This window comes from Gopherus flavomarginatus, chromosome 8 (assembly GCF_025201925.1).
Source record: "Gopherus flavomarginatus isolate rGopFla2 chromosome 8, rGopFla2.mat.asm, whole genome shotgun sequence".
Classification (NCBI taxonomy): domain Eukaryota; kingdom Metazoa; phylum Chordata; order Testudines; family Testudinidae; genus Gopherus; species Gopherus flavomarginatus.
Window position 1 is genome coordinate 36,701,948 of NC_066624.1, and position 21,658 is coordinate 36,723,605.

Genomic DNA, 21,658 nt, shown 5'->3' on the forward strand with positions numbered 1-21,658 from the left:
TGCTACGCTACATTCTTTGCCATGTCTGATGTGTCATTTAGGGCTAGATATTCAAAAATATTGAGCATATAGTTTGCTTTTGTAAGGTTTATGGCCAAATTTTCAGAAGAGTTCAGCACCCAATATGTACAAGTATTTTTTAAAACTGGTCACTTATTTTGGTGCCTAAATGGGAGCTGAGCTGAGCTCTTTGGAAAATCTGATGCTTATTGTAGGTTTTGAGCCCTAATGGAAACTCTGTCCTCAGGTACAATACTGAGGCTATGTCTACACTGGCAACCAAATGACAAAACTTTTATCTTTCAATGGCATTAAAAGCACCCCCCCCCCAAAAGACAAAAGTTTTGCCGATGGCAAGCTCTGGTGTGAACAGCTCGTTGTCGGCAGGAGCGGCCTGCTGCCAACAACACTAATGCCGCCCATTATGGGTGGAAGTGTTTTGTTGGCTGGAGAGCCAACAAACAGTGGGCTACGCTGCGGACCTTTTAGCAACATGGCTGTAGCGACATAGCCTAAGATAGGAAGCACAAACCTGTGCAGTTGCTGTGATGGTGACTTAAAATAATAGAAAGGAAGGACTGGAACAAGGGATCTTGAGGAGTCGTCTAGTCTAGTCCTCTGCACTGAAGCAGGACCTGCCCTTAACCTCAAATGAGGGGAATCCACAACTATCCTTAGTAACCTATTCCAGTACTTAACTGTCCTTAAGAGGGCCAGCTCCAGACACCAGCTCAGCAAGTAGGTGCTTGGAGCGGCCAAGGGGAAGGGACGGCACGTTGGGCTCTTCGGCGGCAATTCTGCGGCAGGTCCATCCCTTCGAGAGGGACCGAGGGACTCACTGCCGAATTGCCACCAAAGAAGAAAGCGGTGCAGTGGAGCTGCTGCCGATCACGATCGCAGCTTTTTTTTTTTCTTTCCCCCTTCCTGCCGCTCGGGGCAGCAAAAACCTTGGAGCTGCCCCTGGTCCTTACAGGTAGAAAGTTTTCCCTAGTAGCTATCCTACACATCTTTTGTTGCACATTAAACTGATTACTTGTGGTCCTACCATTGGTGGACCTGGAGAACAATTGATCAGCATCTTTTATTACAACACTTAACGTACTTGAAGACTGTTCATAGGTCCCCACTCAGTCTTTTTCTTCTCAAGATAAAACATGCCCAGTATTTTTAATCTTTCCTTTTAAGTCAGGGTTCTAAACCTGGTATAATTTTTGTGGCTCTCCGCTGAACTGCTCTTCAGTTTGTCCCATCTTTCCTAAAGTGTAACTCCCACAGTAGGACACAGTGCTCCAGTTGAGGCCTCACCAGTGCCAAGTAGCATGTGGCAATTCTCTCATTTCTTTACATCTGACATTCCTGCTGTGATACCCCAAAATATTAGACTTTTTCGCATTTACATTATTGGCTCTTACTCAGCTTGTGAACCACAGTAATCACCAGATACATTTTCAGCATTACAGTATTACACCTTGCTAGTTATTCTCCATTTTGTAGTTATGCCTGTGTCTTTTCAGTCCTAACAGCACTAATTTTGTTCTTACCTTTATTGAAATTCATTTTATTAATTTCTGACCAATTCTCTAATTTGTCAAGGTCATTTTGAATTCTAATCCTGTTTTCCAAAGTGCTAGGAGGCCCTCCCAGTTTGGCATCATCTGCAGTTTTTATAAGCATAATGAGTTGGTTAATGGAATGGAGAGTAATGAAAATACCGTATAGTACCAGACCTAAGACAGATCACTGTGGGACCCAACTAGATACTTTGTCCAAGTTTGCCAGTGAACCACTGATAACTGAATAAGGCCTTTCAACCTGTTGCTCCACCCACCTTATACTAATTTAATCTAAACTGCATTTCCTTACTCTGTTATGCTGTTAAATATATGAAGCAATTTTCCAAATGTCAACACTGGATTTGTGTTCTATAACGGGAGATATTTTATTTGTCATGCTCAAAGCTAGCCAGAGTCAGTGACCAAAATTCAGGGGTTAGATACTGTCAAGGTTCCTTCCCCACTCTGAACTTTAGGGTAGAGATGTAGGGCCCTGCATGGACACTTCTAAGCTTAATTACTAGCTTAGATCTGGCATCGCTGCCACCATCCAGAATTTTCAGTGCCTGGATCACTCCCTTTCCCCCCAAAACCTTCCCCTCCCTGGGTAGCCTTGAGAGACTCCTTCACCAATTCCCTGGTGAGTCCAGATCCAATCCCTTGGATCTTAAAACAAGGAGAAATTCACCATCTCCCCTCCTTTCCCCCCAGCAATCCCTGGTGAGTCCAGATCCAATCCCCTTGGATCTAAAAACAAGGAGAAATTCACCATCTCCCCTCCTTTCCCCCCAGCAATCCCTGGTGAGTCCAGATCCAATCCCCTTGGATCTAAAAACAAAGAAAAATCAATCAGATATTAAGTAAAAGGCTTTTAATTAAAGAAAAGAAAGGTAAAAGAGCACCCCCTGGGAGAGATTAGCATACCAGCTACTCTCACAGACAACAGATTCAAAACACAGAGGATGTTCCCCTGGACACAAATTTAGTTACACAAAAAAAAATACCCAAATACTCAATTTGATTCTATCTCTAATTGCATAAGACAGGTTACAAAGAAATAAACATAAACCTATTTATTCCTTTCTAAAACTTACGACTCTGGTAAGAGGCTGGTTCCTTGATCTTTTTCACTCTGGCTGAAACTGAAACTTTCAACAAAGGAATAACTTCCCTCCTTTCTTTTGAAACATGTTGTTCCCCGATTGGTTCCTCTGGTCAGGTGTTAGCTAGCTAGGTGAACTTTTTAACTCTTTACAGGTAAAAGAGGCATTAACCCTTAACCATCTGTTTATGACCAATACCAATACATTAAAACGGATTTGAACTAATGTCTTGGTCATTTATAAAATATATTGGGAACATGGGACAAATCATCATATTGGAGAATAGTTGCACATGTGGTCAAATTAAATAAAAAATGAATCAATTAACATGTATATTTTACTCTTCCCACAGCTGGGTCAACAATTTTGGACATGAAGGTCTTGGGCTTCTGTTGGATGTACTGGAACGACTTCTGGACAAGAAACAGTAAGAACCCAAAACACTGGGGTGGGAGATGGAAACTGCTATTGATGTTTTGACCTTAGTTAATGTTGTTGGTTTTTCTTTCAAGGCAAGAAAGTATTGACAAGAAGAATCAACATAAGCTTATTCAGTGCCTCAAAGCATTTATGAATAATAAGGTAAGAGAAATATTTTTATTTAGTTTTAGGTGCTTTGATCATGCCTGCCTGTTTGATAAAGAGCTAAGTGCAATAATGAAGTTTAACATTATTGCATCTTTTCTTTTAGTCATGCTTCTTTGTCAAAAGTGAGAAATTCAGAGTAGCGAATATTTAAGTCCTGCATTAGTGAATTGGGGATAAGGATGCAGTACAGACTTGAGTATCCAATTCATGTATCTTCAGTGAAAAGGATGTTTCAGTAACAATTTTATTGAATGCTGTGGACCAAATTTAATTTGCTTGTTAGGGAAATACTCATAATACTTTTGTAGAGTGGAAATAATAATAAAAAAGTTCTCCAATTTTTTCTTCCTAATATCTGGAGTTTAACAGGAATAGAGTGCTTCAAGGCTTGTCTCGTTTCTCTAGCCTGTTAAGAGATGGGTGCAAGGGGAGAAAGAACTATGGTGGGGATTATTTAGAGGAAGTTAAAATTAATGATGCCATTATTTCTAAGATACTGTGATCCGGAGGTAATGGGCAGAGCTGGTTTGTTTTTAAGATATTGTAAAGTCTTAGATGGGTGCTTTGTTGGTGTGGAGTAGTAGAAATCAAAATACATAATTCATAGGATCAGCTGTTTTCTTGGACTAAAATGTTTAATTTTAATATGTTAAAAAACCCATGAATTTGGGAATGAAAATGAACATATTTCTTCTGTAAGAAATGTCAAGGCTACATTTGGTGAGCAGATTGTAGGGAACTTTGTGGCATTCTTTAAACTGTAGAAATAGAAGGCCAGAACAATATGAAAGCAAGTAGAGAAATGCTTAATATTCATAAAATAGATGATATAGTCATTCAGCCATCATATTCAGGCATGGATGTCGAAAGTTAATCACCTAGTTCTGTGCTTAGCAAGATAACCACGTTTAAGTTTTCAGAGGTGCTGAACTCACAGCCTCCATTGACCATAAAACAAGTTCTAGGTGCTCTGCATCTTGAGAAAAATATGGTTTTTTAACCTGTTTTGAGATTTCACATTCTGGTAAACAGAATGATTTAAGCTGTTAATTTTATATACACACAAATGAAGTCAGAGTACACTCAGATATTGTCTTTAATCACAGACATAAATTACATCTGTTTTCTCTTAATATTAGCTAGTGTATGTGTGTAATTGAAGTTTCTAGTAGTTGCTATTTCCAAACTTAAAAATAGATACTAGATTTAAGGGAATATGTTGGAATTATATTCCCAGATGTTAACCAGTTAAAGTGGAATCTAACCAAAGTTTGTTTCAAAGATTCATGTCAATGAAGAGTTTTACTTGTGTGAGCTGTTGTTTGAAATCTGCATTATTAGATGATTTGTGACTTTTTTAATCTCTCATAATAAATTGCAGAGTATTCAGTTACTGCTGTTCACCTTGCAGTTTCATGCTAAATGTAGCAATTTATTATTGTTACTTAGCTTTATTGCTGTTACTTAGCTAAATATATTGATGAAAGATTCAATCATTTGATGTAGGTGAGGAAAAAAGTGATGAAACCTCTTAATCGAGATACCTATTATACGTCAGCATATCTGAATTAGTAAGATTTGTCTTTTTCAGGAAGAAGATTATAGTTTAAAATATGAATTTAGTCCACAAGCAATAAAGCTGTTTGTGTGCTGAAGCAAGTTTCCCATTGAAGTGAAAATACTTGAAAAAAAATTAATTTTTATGTCCAGTCTTGGATACGCAGGCTGTATGTGTCTGAGGGAGAGCAATAACCTTTTCACGAAGAACTCATTGTTGTCTCTCTCTTTTTAAAGTACGGGTTGCAAAGAACTCTAGGAGATGAAAGAAGCCTTTTGTTACTAGCAAGAGCAATTGATCCAAAGCAACCAAACATGATGACGGAAACAGTAAAAATACTTTCTGCCATTTGTATTGTTGGAGAGGAAAATATGTAAGTAATATGTTGAAGAAATACTTACTGTGTATAGGGCTTTGAGAAAATAACTAACTTGAGTTTTCCATTTTATCTATTCCTGTGTTTTGTGTGTTTTGGCATGAGAAGGTGGTTACAAATGTTCCACTTAATTGTGCATATTGTAGATTATTTTGTTGCGCTCTATTTGTTTCTGTAGTAGTATAAAATAGGATAAACTCATGTCTGATCAGTCATTTATCTTACAAATATCTTTAGTAATCTTTTCCTCTTCTGTTACACTGTTTTTAGTTTAGGTGAAAAGAAATGCATTATCTATTTAAATAGAATTAATATTTTGATAAATCAGTTGGAATAGTTTATATATTGGAATTATATCCTTCCTACTAAAATATTGACACTGACATGATTTACTGAGAGACTAAAAATGATTTTAAGGTAAGATAGTTTTTCAGACCATGGTTCTTTATAATCCGCATTTGACTTTATCTGGAGCATGACATGTTTGAGTTGTTGAATATTTGCTTGTATTGCGATATACAGCATTCCATGTGTGAATGAAAACCATGGAAAGTCCCTATGTGCTGCAAAACTTAAAATTGTCATGACTGAGACACTGAGTTATTGGTTGGTGAGTCAGTTCTCAGTTCCAGAGAAATTGATGGACAATGTAAGAATAGGGTAGAAGTGCTCCTATGTATGTATGGGTGAAACCATTATGGCTTTTATGGCAGTAATTTCTATTTTTTAATCTGTTAGGATACTTCCAAAAATAATGAGAAAGTAGATAAAGGTGACCAAATGGACCCAATTATTTACTCTTAATTTTTAAAATGCCTTTGATAAGGTCCTGTATCAAATAATTATATGGTAAGGGCCTGAGTCTTGTAGATAAAAATGTATTTAGGTTTAGATGAATCATAGCGAACAGATAAATAACAAGCAATATATGTACATATCCAGTGTTGATGCTGCTGTCCAGTCAAAGGTGACACTAGTATTTAAGTGACAAAGGATGCAAAAGATTAAGCTTTTCTCTGAACTTGTACAATTGATTTTTAACCAAGATGACTAATTTAAAAAACAAAACAAAACTCTTAACGGATTTCCCAGATAGTGTGATTGAATTTTCATTTTCAAATAGCCTAGGCATTCTGAAGTCATTTGAAGATTTTATTTTAATACCTCATGTGGAAGATCTAACACTCTGTGGTAAACTACCTATGAATTCCCCTCTCTCACACACACTCACTCTCTTTCACTCTCCCTCTCTCTCACAGTCTGGACAAACTTTTAGAAGCAATAACGACTGCAGCTGAGAGAAATAACAGAGAACGTTTTTCTCCAGTTGTGCAAGGATTGGAGAACCATGAAGCTTTGCAGTTGCAGGTGGGTTTGCTGTATCTTAAACATGATCTAATTGTCAGATGTCTAAATATAATGAAAAATGGTAACAAAATGAAATCAGCTCAACTGTTTTTGCATCTTTTAATTGTTTTGCTATGTAAATTTGTGCCCTTTATATATTTCAATAAAAGGAAAATTTATTGTTGGGAGTAATTAAGTAGACAAACTCTGTGGAAACTCTTTTCCAGCAGTTAGCATCTATGAATACAAAATCAAGAAGACTTCAGTTCAGTAGAAATATTTGAAGAGCCTTGCAGACATACAATAATTAATTGGTTGTATTAGACATTGCCTTTATTACCGAGAATGTTATTAAAGCAATCTTGGAAAATTCTGGGAAATGTTGACCCCAGTATTACTGGCTGATTTTGGATTTTGGCATGGTATATCTCCTATCTGCCAGTAGATATGCTGAAAACAATTCTTTTGTGTTTGCTTGTTGTTTAAAAATAAAATAACTTCAAAAGAAATTTTAGACTTTTAGCTAGAATGAATGCTAGTGGTTCCTTGTGTTAGAAATCTGAATCTCCTTTTTTTTATATAGAGATAGTAAATTAAAGTCAATGGGTGTATTGACTAAGTAAAGACTTCAAGATCTGAGCACTATATAAAGGCACAAAATATTTTATTTGTGTGTGAAATGCTTAGAATAATAATACTTACCTCTTATATAACACTTCTCATCAGTAACTCTTAAAGCACTTTACAAAGGAGATGAGGCTTCTTCTTCCCATATTACGGATGGGGAATCTGAAGCACAGGCATGTGAAGTTACTTATCAGGGGGCCAGTGGTTGAACCAGAAATAGAACCAAGGTCTCCAAAGTCCCAGTCCAATGCCTTATCCACTATACCACACACACACAGTTGTATAAACATTTTATTTTTCTAGAGATTATAGAAAAAAATTAAGAGGCATTTTAAAACTCTAGACTGTTGTATGAACCAACATACATTATAAAATCCAGGAAGGAAAATCCCAGAACCTTTGACTTGCTCACCTCTTTCATATGTTAATTTAATCTGGAAAAAGGACAAACAACTGTGCCCTTTTTACTCTTCGTTGTGAATAAATGATGCCTGTTGGTCCCCGTCCCTCCCCTCTTGCTTGTTTCTTACATTAGAAATTCATTTTTTGTTTAAATTTGTAAAACATTATCTAGTCATAATTAAGGCTGTGTGTCTGTCATGGAGGTCACAGAAGTCACTGATTCTGTTACTTTCCATGACCTCTGTGACGTCTGCAGCGATCGAAGTGACTGGCTCCAGGGCTACCCTGAGCATCTCAGGCAGCCCCTGGGCCGGTTGCTTCTGGGACAGTTTAGATGAGGGAGAGGACTCAGGGATGGGGCAGGGAGTTGGGGTGTCTGGTGATGCTTACCTTGGGGGGGCCTTCCTGGAAGCGGCTGGTGTGTCCTTGCAGTTTCTAGGTGGAGGGGCCAGTGGGCTCTGTGTGCTGCCCCTTCGCACAGGCATTGCCCCCACAGCTTCTATTGGCTGCTGTTCCTGGCCAATAGGAGCTGTGGAGCTGGAGCTTGTGGCAGGAGCAAGTGCACGGAGCTCCCTTGGCCTTGCCTCCGCCTAGGAACTGCAGGGACATGCAGAGCTGGGTAGGGACCCTACCATCCCCCACTCCCCAGCACCAGTGGCGGTCCCAGGCTGCTGCCTGGACCCCTGCTCCCAGCACTAGCAGGGGGCTCTGAAACTAATAGCTTACCCCATTGTGTTTTTATTGCCAAAATGTGTTTTTGGGAGGCTGCTTATTTAGTCATGTGTTGCTTTAGTGTTGTTTTCCCCAACAGTCCTCTCTTAAGCTAGACAAATAAGTTTGTACAGCAAAGCCCCAGTAATGCTCCAGGGCAGACTGGCAGAGGCCCTAGGTTTTTTTTGCCTTCCTCTGCAGCGTGGGGCACAGGTCACTTGTTTGAGGATTCTCTGCACCTTGAAGTCTTTAAACCATGATTTGAGGACTTCAGTAGCTCAGATATAGGTTAGGGGTTTGATACAGGAGTGGGTGAGTGAGATTCTGTGCCCTGCATTGTGCAGGAGGTCAGACTAGATGATCATAATGGTCCCTTCTGACCTGAAAGGCTATGGTGTTATCTCACTGACCAGGTCACATGCAGGGTTGAGAAAATTATACGTCCGTATTTCTAGATTATTACATAGCAGATTCTTGTCTGTTACAACTACTGCTTTAGATACTGTGATATGTATTATACAGTACTGTAAAATGGGTTTTAGGATTAAATATGTGTAGAAGCTGAAAGCATTTAATCCAATCCTGATCCCATAGACTTGCAGGATGGCTGTCTAAAGGATATCATATTCTTCTGCCATCCAACTCCATGTGAAGTTCATCTGCTCAATGTTATTAGTCATTGCTAATATAGCTAATTGCTGCTTTATATGCAGACTTGCTCTCTGACCCAAGACATGTAATACTGGTTTGGGAATTTTTTTAAGTCTCTAAAATACAGGGCATGGAAATATAAAAACAGCTGGTTCATAGCTCAGCAATTTTGTCTAAAGTGCTGGATTGGGATTTCAGAGCAAATGCCTAAGAAAATGAGATATATAAAAGGCATGAAGTGATTTCAGTGCAGCCACTGTTGAAGAGAACAGGCCAGGTTTGTGCTCATACAGGTTTGAAGAATTTAGCTTCTGTTGTGATATTTTTAACCTTAACTAAAAGAAAATCCTTGGAATGGGTATCTGGATCCACTTCTTACCAATGTTCAGAAAGGTGCTGATGGCAAGATGCCTTCAATGTTCCTCAGCCAGTTGGAGTATTACTAAATTGGGGAAGAGATGATTGTCTTAGTAAATTTAAATACATAAATAAAAAAATCCACTGTTAAAAAAGTTGCTTTCCGTGTCACCCTGAAAACCATCAAACCTACATTTTCACTGCTTCAGGATTGTTAAGTATACAGTATCATGTACGGTGGACGTATTCACTGAGTAGAATGAAGCAATTTATAAATTGCAACTGATGTCAAAATGTTTTGTTCCTTTATAGGGTGATAAATATGTAGGTAATTTTGGAAAATCTTACCAGTGCTTAGATTCTATGATTATGACTCTTGTTAGAAATCCATAGATATGTTTGTATTTTTTTGAACCATCCAAATGAATTAGTAATCAGAAATGACTCTTGAAAGCTGAGAGTTTCCTTAGCTATTTTGAAAGCAGTGTTAGGTATGCAAGATCCATCTACCTTTGGGTTAAAGCTTTTCTTCTATATATGTATATACATAACACAGAAGGTCAATGGCATTTGTATAGCTGTGGTATAAATCATTTTGGATCTTTGTCAGCCAAGTTTGTGATTATGAAGAAAAATACCAGTTTAGTAACTGAATAACCTTTGGCGATGTATAAGTTAAAAGTCAGAATCTCTGTAGAGGTCCGTTTAGTGTATCTGAGTAGGGGATTTTGCCCATATTGTGTGTTAACTCTGAATCATGACAGAGGGATGAAGTCATGCCCTATAATATCTTTTGTGAGTAAGATAATGATTGATTGCATGACCTTTCCACCAAAAGGTTAATGCCTTATGACAAAGATACCTTTTGTAATCTTTACAGAACAATATGAAAAGCTAGTTCTACAGTAGTATGAAAGTAAGATTATGATCTTTGACGGTCAAGTAAAATATTTGCGGTGCTGAAAACCATATAATCAATTATGTTTTTTTAGAGATTTTGCATATCGATATCTCAGATGTTTTTGTTGTCAGAAGTTAAAATATGTGTTTTTTAAAGTAATGTAACTTCTTTTTACAAGGGAAGAATATTAATATGTTCAGAATCATACAAGAGAATTAATTTAAATATTTAAGCTCACATGTAAGTAGAATAAAATTTTGTATTGATTCTGTTATGTTCATGTATTGGGGGTTTAGTGCCTAATGTGAACTTCATTATTTTGATTTGTTTCTCCTGGCACCTTAATGTGCCTTGACCTTCTTATTAAAGTTTAAGATGCATTCATTTAAAATGCTTCTTTCCCCTCTTCATAGATTCATAGACTCTAGGACTGGAAGGGACCTTGAGAGGACATCGAGTTCAGTCCCTTGCCCTCATGGCAGGACCAAATCCTGTCTAGACCATCCCTGATAGACATTTATCTAACCTACTCTTAAATATCTCCAGAGATGGAGATTCCACAACCTCCCTAGGCAATTTATTTCAGTGTTTAACTACCCTGACAGTTAGGAACTTTTTCCTAATGTCCAGCCTAAAATTCCCTTGCTGCAGTTTGAGCCCATTGCTTCTTGTTCTATCCTTAGAGGCTAAGGTGAACAAGTTTTCTCCCTCCTCCTGATGACACCTTTTAGATACCTGAAAACTGCTATCATGTCCCTTCTCAGTCTTCCCTTTTCCAAACTAAATAAACCCAATTCTTTCAGCCTTCCTTCATAGGTCATGTTGTCAAGACCTTTAATCATTCTTGTTGCTCTTCTCTGGACCCTCTCCAATTTCTCCACATCTTTCTTGAAATGCGGTGCCCAGAACTGGACACAATACTCCAGTTGAGGCCTGACTAGCGCAGAGTAGAGCGGAAGAATGACTTCTCGTGTCTTGCTCACAGCACACCTGTTAATGCATCCCAGAATCACGTTTGCTTTATTTTACAACAGTATCACACTGTTGATTCATTCATGCACCTGGACACCCAGGGGCAGTGTTGTATAACTCTGAATTAAAAAAAAAAAATTAACTCTAAAAAGGTATTTTTATAAACACAAAGTGGATGCAAAATACTGCAAATTACACGTTATTTTTTTCCTTTCTACAACTCATATGTAGTTAAATTAACTTAAATTTTACTTTTGAGGGAAAAATGGCCATGGATTGAGAACTTATTATTTATTTTTTTTCTGTTGTTATTTTTAAATTTGGGAAACACAAAAGTCTCTTCATTTTGCCAGAATCCATTCAGATTGGCATTTTTACATCCATCTTTTACTATTAAGCAGGCTGAATTGTAAAACAGGACAAAAAGTCTTGCAGCCATCTTTTGCTTGCTCTCATGATAACTGAACATATAAATATATGATCTTTACCTTTATGGTTGTTTTGTGGTAGACTATTGGTGAGATAATTCAGTTTAGATAGCAGTTTATAGTTTATTGGTGGCCATGTCTGAGAAGAGAAAATGACCTAAATGAAAATTGTTAAATCAGTTTTTCCTCTATACACTCTTTTCTTTCAATGGTTAACCTCTCAATATCCCCAGACATATTTTATTATTTATTATTAATAATAATTTTATTTTGCCGGCTGGAGAAACCCACCTAATTTCATTACTGTAATACATTGTTTATCAAATGAATATCTTCTGTCATAGAATATTATCATCCTTGTACTACAATCAATCATACAGATGTTGTTACAAAAGAAGTACATTTTATTGATTTCCCCCCATATTTATTATCTCCTTGATCCAAATATATACACTTGAGCAAAGGTACAACTGCAAGACTCATTAACTTGTTTCTGACAAAAATGTTCTTTACTTGTAATGTACTAACACAGGCCATTAAGCCAGAATTTCTTCTGGCAGAAACAATCATAGCAGATGGCACCTTTTCTCTCTATTAATTTCCGATTGGACATGTACTTTGGCTTGTTCAGTCATGTCATAGTTGTAATATAATAAGGATCACTCAAGCAAACACAATGATAATATAGTTATGGGTTTGTACAGTATGCATAGCCTCTACCAGCTTTCTACAGCTATATGGAAGGTTGCACTGCTTCAACCTTTTCAGTACAACCTTTTCTGTGCTTTTCAGTACAAATTTAACACGCTCCTTAAAGTATTTGATTAAAACTAAATGGTGAAAGTAATTAAAATTGAAAGAGTATTTTTCATCTGTTGCTTATTTTTTTCCCTGGCTACTATTAATTTGTATGTTGGTTCTGCTTTTACTTGCCGTTAATATCTTTCTCCAAACCTGGAATTTCCCAGGAGTCCCCTTGCAGTCTTAATGTGTATCAGCACTTTTGGCATTACATAATTGTCTTCCTGTTTTTAAAATAAATCAATTAAAATGCACAGCTGTTCAATTAAACTGTAAGTCAGTAGCTTGAGACTTCAGGCATTTTCCAAAATGCTATGCAGGAATAATGCAAAAGACACCTGGCAGTTAGCTTTTTGTTGTTTGTCTTCTAATTGCCAGTTATCACAAAAATACTGGGAAGATGAAGCAAGTCCTCCAGCATAGATATCATTATCAGAAACAAAACCTGAACCCTTTAGTAGCAGTATAATTCTATATAGTGATCATAGTACTTTATGTAAGCAAATGGAACAATATTTGCTATTGCATGTACTTGTTTAGCATAGTTGTTTAACTATTATAATATGGATGAAACATAATGAATTTGCTTATAAACATCAATGAATTATCTACATATGAAGAACATATTTAGGGGTAGCCTAAAGTGTTGCAATAGGACTATCACACTTGCTTTTAATGGGATGAATTTTTTGCTCTTCTGATTTCATTTATAGATATAAAAATGGCTATCATATTTAGTTAAAAGCAAATGAAAAAAAAACACCATACCCAGTGAACAAAATGTTTGTATACTTGGCTACATTATGGATACTACATGTAGATCAGGCGAAAAGGTGCAGGGTTATTTGTTGTCTTTGTGTAAAATTTCATTAAACTTATTTATAGAAGATTCACTAAATTATAGTAAATGACAAATTTGTTCTAAATTTTAGCAGATAATACAATCCATATTATGCACTGTAATATTTATATATGAACCTCTAGTATAAATTGAAATCATGTTGAAATGTTCCCTAAATACATCACAGAGAGAACTTTTTTCAAAAACAATAGGTATTCACTGGGGAAAAAGCCAAATCTCATTATCTTTATCAAGGAATTAATTTAAAATCATTCAGGTATGCAAACAAAAAAATAAAAACCAGAAATGTAAACTTGTCCTCAAAGATTCATGAAAGTGTTAAGCGTAAAATCAGACCAACCTTTAAATGTTTGTCTGTTCAAATGGCAGTCCTTGGACATTCGTTACACTTGTAAATAAAATTATTTCAGCCATTGTAAAATTATTAAGTAATACTGGATTTTAACTGGACAATATGATGAGAAACATCTTTGTTGTTGTTTGCTGTATGCCACTTTATTTGATTAGTAGGTTTTAAATATTTAAAGGCAGAAAAGATTTAAGTTGCTTGTATGTAAACCATGTGTGAGCACTGAAAGAGAGATTTTTAGTAAGTTAATTTTTCTAATTACAGGTGGCCTGCATGCAGTTTATAAATGCCCTTGTCACTTCTCCAGAAGATCTTGATTTTAGGATACACTTGAGAAATGAATTCCTACGCTGTGGACTGAAGAAAATATTACCAGTAAGTTGTTTCCACATGTTCACTACAGAAATTAAAGTTGTTGTTGTTATTAACCTCACAACAGTGTTATAAAACAAAAGTAAATATGTCTGAGGCAGTCTAGTTGAATTTTAATGCTTCATTCAAATCTCAGATAAATGAAAAGGTGAGTGAGAAGTCACACTGCCAATAATGACCCATCTGCCAAATCCATTTTCATTCTACTTCCTGTCTAATATTTTAGGTATTCTTTACTTGTATTTAGGACCTGGTGATATTTTAGTAGTTCTTAAGAATTTTATTCTGAACACAATAAGAGATTATGCAGCCTCCCCCCGCCCCCCTCCCCCCCCGCAAAAAAAAAAATAAAGTTAACAGAGTTGCTTTAGGAATCTTACTTTTTTGCTTTTGCATATCAGCATAACACTATCAGAAATGAATTGGTCAGTTACTGTGACAGTCCTAATGGACTTAATTTTCATTATGAACTCACCATTTGTCAAATTAACTTCAATATATATAACTTTGAAAGCAGATAGTCATAGATCTGCTTTCCATTTAAAATTATTTCTACAATTCTGTAGAATCCCAGTTTTCCTGCTTGCCTTGACCCCTCTCCAATGATAATTTTTTTAAAATCAGATTAACAAAATCAGTCAGCCATTTAAACACTTTATCTTGGAGAGAGGACAGATACTACAATGCAAATATTCCTGTTATGAAGATGCAAACTATTTTTAACAGCAGGGCATCATAGCATACATGTATCTGCTTTCTTGTACTATTTTCTATTAGTAATGGAATACTATATGAGGATGAGATCCCTTTATCTAAAATCCTGTAATTTTTTTGTATCGTACTTTATGAACTTTAATTTCTTGGTGTGCTTCAGGTGGCTCAGGTGTTGCATTATGATGGCAGCACAGTTCTACTTCACTGTATCAGAAAATGGGAGTGTATGTGTCAGGTGCCCTCCACCACGTTAGAAGAATTTCATTCTATGCGGTGTTCCAGAAACTGACAGCCAGGATACATCTGGTTAACACTGAGTACAATCATAAGTACCTTCATTTGGATACATATGGCCTTAGAATGCGGAATTAGAGTTTGAACCCTTACAACTGCTAGTCTGGAAACAATGACTGCATTTTAAAAATAGGGGGTGGGGGAGAGAGGGCAAACAAAAGTTTCAGTCTTGGGGGCAGGAATGAGCCCAGTGATGTGGATGTTAGGTCTGTCATGCTTAGGATTTCTGCTGCTATTACTTTTGGAAGTGCAGCTTGTGCAGTGTTAGTGGATACAGGTGCAGTGTCCTGCTGCTTCTAACGCTGGCAGCAGGACTTCATGTAGCTACATTACTGATCCTCTTGCCACAGTGGTTATCAAGTACCTGCATTACTCTGAGCACCAGTAACAGAGCATGTAGATTTCTAAATTTTGAGGTTTTGGACCACTGTTCACTTTTCACTCTTGGGTTAATCAAAAACTTTGATCTGCAGCTTCTGTTATCACTCTCAAGTTCAAGATATTATCTGATTTTTATACCTCTAATTTTTAATCTCCTTTTTTGTTCAGGTGGATAACTGAAGGCTGCCACTCAGTTTTTCTAACTTTTTTTTAGTTAAAAAATAATATTAAATGTACTCTAGTTTTTGTTCTTTAAGCTGCTTCACTGAAGAAGCTTGAGGTACATTTTGCTTTTTCTGGCCATACTGTGAAGAAGATTAAATATTCATTTTTTATTTTTTTTTTGAGTTTTGACAGACAGTTCACCAACAAATTCTAAAACTGTGTCAGCCCCATATAATGATTTCTCATAGTTTCCTCCGCAGGTGAGAAATAAACACATCGCAGTGGCTGAATCTTTGAGATGGAAGGGAATAGTGCTGGCAAAATGAAGGTTATATCTCTGAACGTAGTTACTATGTGGGTAGTGATGAGTCCAATAAGACCCTGGGACTTTATATTATCTTGAATGAGAGTAAATGCCTTTGATGAAAGAAGAGGTCAGTATCTTGGCCAGCTCCTGTCCTACCTTCAATCTTCCTTGAGTTCATTAGGGCTAGCTGCTTTTTTGGATGGTCATCTCATGCAGATTTGATGCCATTTGCTGAAAGAGACAGCTTGGTGTCATTGGTATGTTTATAGTCATGGAGCTTGTGGAGTATCTCTGCTTCTCCAAGATTTCTCGTAGAGTAGAGAAGAAAAGAGTACTGATCCTTCTTGCATAAGTAATATCTACGTTTCACAGTTATCTGATCCTATTGAAGATAAATGATTGAATCCCTTGTTGTAATATCCACTAGCATCTTGTAAGTGCATCAGCTGCACCATCTCATTGACTACCAATGTTGGTAAATGTCAAGTCTTGGATTCTGCATGTATGGTGATACAGTTTGGGTAGGAAGTGTAGGAGTGATACAAGGTGGCATAGGAGATTGTCCACATCAAATGTTACTTTTTGTGAGAACCAGCTGGAGTATTGCTTTCTTTAGAGAAGTTGGTAAATGGTCCTTTGATAGTGACGTTGCAGGTTTCATATATAGTGTGTCTAGTTTCCCTCCACTAGCTTGCTATAACGTGAGAAAGAATAGTGATAAGTTCAACACGTAGTGGTCCAGCCATTCAAGTTTTCAGTGTTTTTGTTTGATGATTATTTCCCTCCAGCTGAAGGCTGGAGCCCAGAATCCCAGAGTTGGTGAGATGAGATTGGAAGTAAAACGTATGTGAAACAAAGAAGCTAAGTAAAGAAACCCAGATGCTCTTGCATGCCACCAAGTCAGACTTAATCTCTTGGCTGAAAGTGGTACACCAGTGTCTGCTCTAGTCAAACACTGTTATTCTCAGCAAGAAGGAATATCAACCAAAAGGATTTGAGGGCTGGTTTGACCTTAAAAAGAAATTACTCTTCTGAAGTACTATGGGCAATGTGACCTCTCTATATTTCACCACAGCCCTCATGGAATGGATAATTGTACACCATGACCTTAGCTGCCAGGATAAGCTTAAATGGGTCAAGGTTGGAACCACACTGCACAAAACTTTTCTGTCAGAAGCCTTTTGTCTCAGACAGTTCCCTTTATGCTCTTTGAGCTCTGTCAAAGCTGTGACTTGCAACTCTGTTTCCAGGTGCCATATGTGGCTGAGTTCCAGGACAAGCAGCCATTGACAACTTCCAAAGTGCTGGGTGAAGATTAATTTGGGGAACAAATAGCTGGAGTGAAGGCAGTCTTCATCTGGCAATCTAGCAGTCTCTCTTCAACCAGGCAGTTGGCGAGAATACCACTGGGTGAAATTCAGTGGCCTGTTGTCAAGAGAGATTTAGTGGCCTGTGGTATACAGGAGTTTAGACTAGAATATATATCCCTTCTGGCTTTAGAAAAAAATATTATTTTATACAAACACCTTTACAGAAGGAAGCAGTCTTTTCAGGCCTGTGTGGCAAGCAATTACAGCAGAAGTGAGGACCAGTGCCCTACCAGAAGATTTAATAGTCTTGGTGATCCTGAGGAGAATTTGACCAGAGATCCATGACTACTCCATCTATGTTAATCACCAAACCAATCTAAAGTGTAGAACTCTCTGGAGACAGATTTCTTCCATTGGGTCAAGAGTGGCATCTCTGCTTGGGACAGATGAGTATTGGAAGTGGCACAAAATAGGGACAGATGAGCATTGGAAGTGGCACAAAATAGCTACTCAGTTTCTGAAATTCTACAGAAAAAGTCGTGTGTGTGTGTGTGTGTGTGTGTATATATATATATATACATAATATACATACACGCGTATGTATGTATGTATGTATGTATAGGTTTGTTGAGAAACTTCAGTTTAAGAACTGAACTTTTCCCTTCCAGATCTTGCCACTTTGAACGGAATATAATATAGACTTGTTTCCTTGCTAAGGCTGTAATGCAGAGGCACCATATGAAGGAAGCAACCTTGACCCTCATTTGAATTTAAAAGTTTAGCTTGAAAATGAAGACTCAAAGGCCTGGTCTACACTAGAGGGGCTTGTCGATGTAAGATATGCAACTTCAGCTATGGGAATACCGTAGCTGAAGTCGAAGTATCTTATTCTGACTTACCTCCTGTCCTCACGGCTCAGGATCGATGTCCGCGGCTCCCCTGTCGATTCCACTATCGCCACTCACTCCGGTGGAGTTCTGGAGTTGACGAGGAGCATGTTCGGGGATCGATATACTGCGTCTAGATGAGACACGATATATCGATCCCCGATAAACCGATTGCTACCTGCCTATACGGCAGGTAGTCTGGACGTACCCTTAAATGCACCTCTAAAGGTGTCTTCTAGGTGTTGGCAGTATCATCTATAAATCTCAAGGAGACTTAATTTCACATTCGAAGGAGTAATCAATTAAGGCTAGTTTGCAGGTTTTGTTAATGAGTCTTAATTGTTAAGTTAGCTGGCAATGGATCATCATCTTACTTTTGTTCTTCCTGTTTTTCACTCACTTAACCTTAACCCAGAGTTCTTTTGTTTTCAGAGATTTGAAACTTCTTTGAATGCTTGTTTACATTTGTTACTCTTCTGGTATGCATGCGCCCCATGCACTTGGGATCAGAATGCTTTAGCCAATAATGTCAGTTGACCATATCTGCTCCCTTGATGACTTCTAGAGCCTCCTCCCTCATCAGTATTTAGGGGGCCTGATGACCAGCTGGCCCTCAGTTCATTTCAGCCACTTATGTTTGTGAAACAGACCTAGTTAGCAATCTCCACTTTTTTCCATTTGCGTATTTTATTATGGTTCTGTAAATAATTACTTACTTAGACAAGACTTTTAAATTCCTTTTAACAGATTTCAGATATATCCATATGTATCTGCTCCGGAGTGTTTAGTTGTGGTGCAGAACAAGAGTAGTCAAAGCATCAGTCCTTCAGAAGTACTCGAAAGGAATAGGTGCTAAAAATATTTTTTAGAAAAGAAGAGTTATTCATTAGCTATCCTTCAACTTCGCTGAGTGAACTGTCTGGCCCTTCCAATATGTTATAATATTCTTATGTGGAGCAATGTTACTCAAAGGAGTTTAAATCTTTGTCTATACAGAGTCAGTTAATGGCTAACCTCCCTACAAGCCTCTACTGACGCTGCTGATGCGACATCAAGCTTGATGGCACGTACAATTACTATGCAGTGTGCAACATAACTCCAGTCTTGTGGGTTGCCAATAGAACTTAAAACTATCCTGGAAGCACCTCACCTTTGTAGGAAGCATATTGATATTGTCATCCCAAGCTTACCATCATCATCATCAGACTTGAATCTCTCATATCCTTTAGTATCTTGATAGGTAAGCTTAGCAACAAACCAGATGTTTTTAAGGTTATTAGTGTTCATTGGACTGTTTTTGCACATCCACCAATTGAATACTATAGAGATTTTCTCGCCATTCAGTCAAAAATTGTGAAAGGTCTTCTGAGAGTTTTTCTCTGATAGACAGCCTCCTACCACCCCCCAAGCCTAGGAATCTTAATGTAGTACATACCAGTCTGATGGGACCTCCATTTGCGCTATTAGCTTCATGCTTGTTACTCCGGTTGTTATGAAGATGGCCACCTTCTTCTTCTTTCCCTTATCCCATCAACTGGAGTTGGATCATCTTTCAAGCATCTGCCATCTTCATCTATCAGAGGCACCACTTGCTTACCACTTTCTTTGATACGATTTATTCATCTCTTCCTATCTTCTGTTTGGGCATCTCTTTCCTACCACACTCTCCTTCTATGCTAGCTTAACCAGGTTGCCTCCTTCATCCTCTGCATGTGCCTGAACCAGTGAAGTGGTGCTTCCTGGACTTTGTCAGGCACATCATGGATTTTGACTCCCATTTTTAATTTTGTAATTCATGTAACTCCTCATGGTGTGAAGACATTTCAAGCATCTCTGCGCTGAACCTGCGGTCTCTTTATTGCCCATGCTTCTGCACAATACAACATTGTTCAGGTACACCATTGTTTTATACAGTTAGGCTTTTAGTCTCAGTGGCGTAGTCTTGTCATACACTGCTCCTGAGATGATGATTCATGCTTTTAGGGCACTCCCCAATCTGGATTGTATTTCATGTTCAATCTTGCCATTTGCCATGACCCAGAAGTGAAGGAACTTGAACTGGTCAGTCTGGTTTAGTCTTACTCCACTAATCTCTGTGCCCAGGTTCCCTGTGGTATGTCTGTTGACCCACATGACCTCAGTCTTAGTCGTGCTCATCTTCATCCCAGGCCAGTTTCACTGGTTAACCTTTTCCTTTTGAGGATGCCCTTATTGCTATATTTTCTGCATATAACATCATCTTGCCTTTTCCCACTGGTATCTGCCTGCTGACATAGTCCATCAATATAATAAACAGCACACCTTCTGGTGTGGTCTGACTTTCAGTTCAGAGACTTGTCATTCCAAAATATGTTCAGATCTCTGTTTTGGGTGATATATAGAAGCAATCACATTAGTTTTTAAATTCTCAGGCATTCCCCATTTCCTTAGCACTGATGCGACAATCCTTCTGTCCACTTAATCATATGCCTTTTTTAGGCCTATAAAAGCCCAGAAGATATCTTGTTGGTATCTTTACCGAATTAGAGATGGCACCTGTAGTTCCTCATTGTTTCCTAAAGCTGAACTGCTCTTGTTCATGGAGGGGTTCCACCGTTCTCCTAAAACTAGGGTCCAGAATATATTCCAGTATATCTATCCCATGTTTGCATAGAAATTATGGGAACAGAGAAATAAGTACTTTTCTCAAAAATACAATAGAACTTAGTTTCTATAACTTGATTCAGTGTCATCTGAGAGTAGATAATACACCATTTTTTAAGTAAAAAATCTTGCTGTCGCATCAGAGCGTAATGTTTTATCTTAAGATCAAAGCTTGAAGTTCTAGGCAGAAAGGGCAGATGATTTTGATGCAATTTTTCGTGTTGTTTCTTGTTTACTGATCTTTTGATGGATCAAACTTGTTCCTAGCATAGTAAGCTACAGTTATGATGTTCAGTTATCTTGAAATAGCTTAATGTATGCCAGTGTAATAAGAAAGATATACGTTACTGTAAGAGCATTTCTAGACTAAAATTTGTCTTGAATATGAAAATGCTTGTTCATACTTTGGTCAAGTTGAATTGATGTGGGTTCATTATTAACTGTTTTCCCACTTAGCTTCTGAAACTAACTCCAATTTCTGTAGAACTCGATAAAAAGGGATGTCATTAGGACTAAAATTTCCCATCACTTTACACCAGACCTGAAAGATCCCCTTTGGCTCCAGATTAAATAATATTTTAACTTTAAAGCATCATTAATTATATTGGCATACAAACATGGAATGACTTTTAATTGAGAGTAGTTAAGGTTGATCTCTACATTCAGCTGTGATTATATTTGTGGAAAATATCAGGATCTGATGGAATCTTCTGGTGCCAAGTCCTGGGCATACATTTTCTCTCTTGTGGAATTTCTTGATTCCACCATTCAGATGTGTGAGAACTGTGCACACTTTTAAATCAAGCTTTAATTCATTATCATTGCTTGGACTTCTATTTTTTTTTAGGGATTTGACACTGTTTTGCTCAATGGTAAATTTCTCCGATGGTACTAAGGCCACAATATATAGAGCAGATTTGTGGGTAGATTATGACCATAATTTTATTTTACACAATTAACTACAATCATTACTGGCGTGTCAGCCCTTCAAAGGCCATT

At 37.5% G+C, this 21,658-nt stretch overlaps 1 protein-coding gene across 8 annotated transcripts in view; it reads left to right on the forward strand.

The window, feature by feature from the left end:
- DIAPH2 (diaphanous related formin 2) overlaps window positions 1–21,658 on the forward strand; it is an 879,031-nt gene that overhangs the window by 172,834 nt on the left and 684,539 nt on the right. For all 8 annotated transcript variants that reach the window (XM_050965017.1, XM_050965016.1, XM_050965012.1 and 5 more), the window contains 5 exons: window positions 3,009–3,083; window positions 3,169–3,238; window positions 5,039–5,175; window positions 6,438–6,546; window positions 13,851–13,961. In XM_050965017.1, the coding sequence (XP_050820974.1) occupies window positions 3,009–3,083; window positions 3,169–3,238; window positions 5,039–5,175; window positions 6,438–6,546; window positions 13,851–13,961 (502 nt within the window). The remainder of the gene's footprint in view (window positions 1–3,008; window positions 3,084–3,168; window positions 3,239–5,038; window positions 5,176–6,437; window positions 6,547–13,850; window positions 13,962–21,658) is intronic.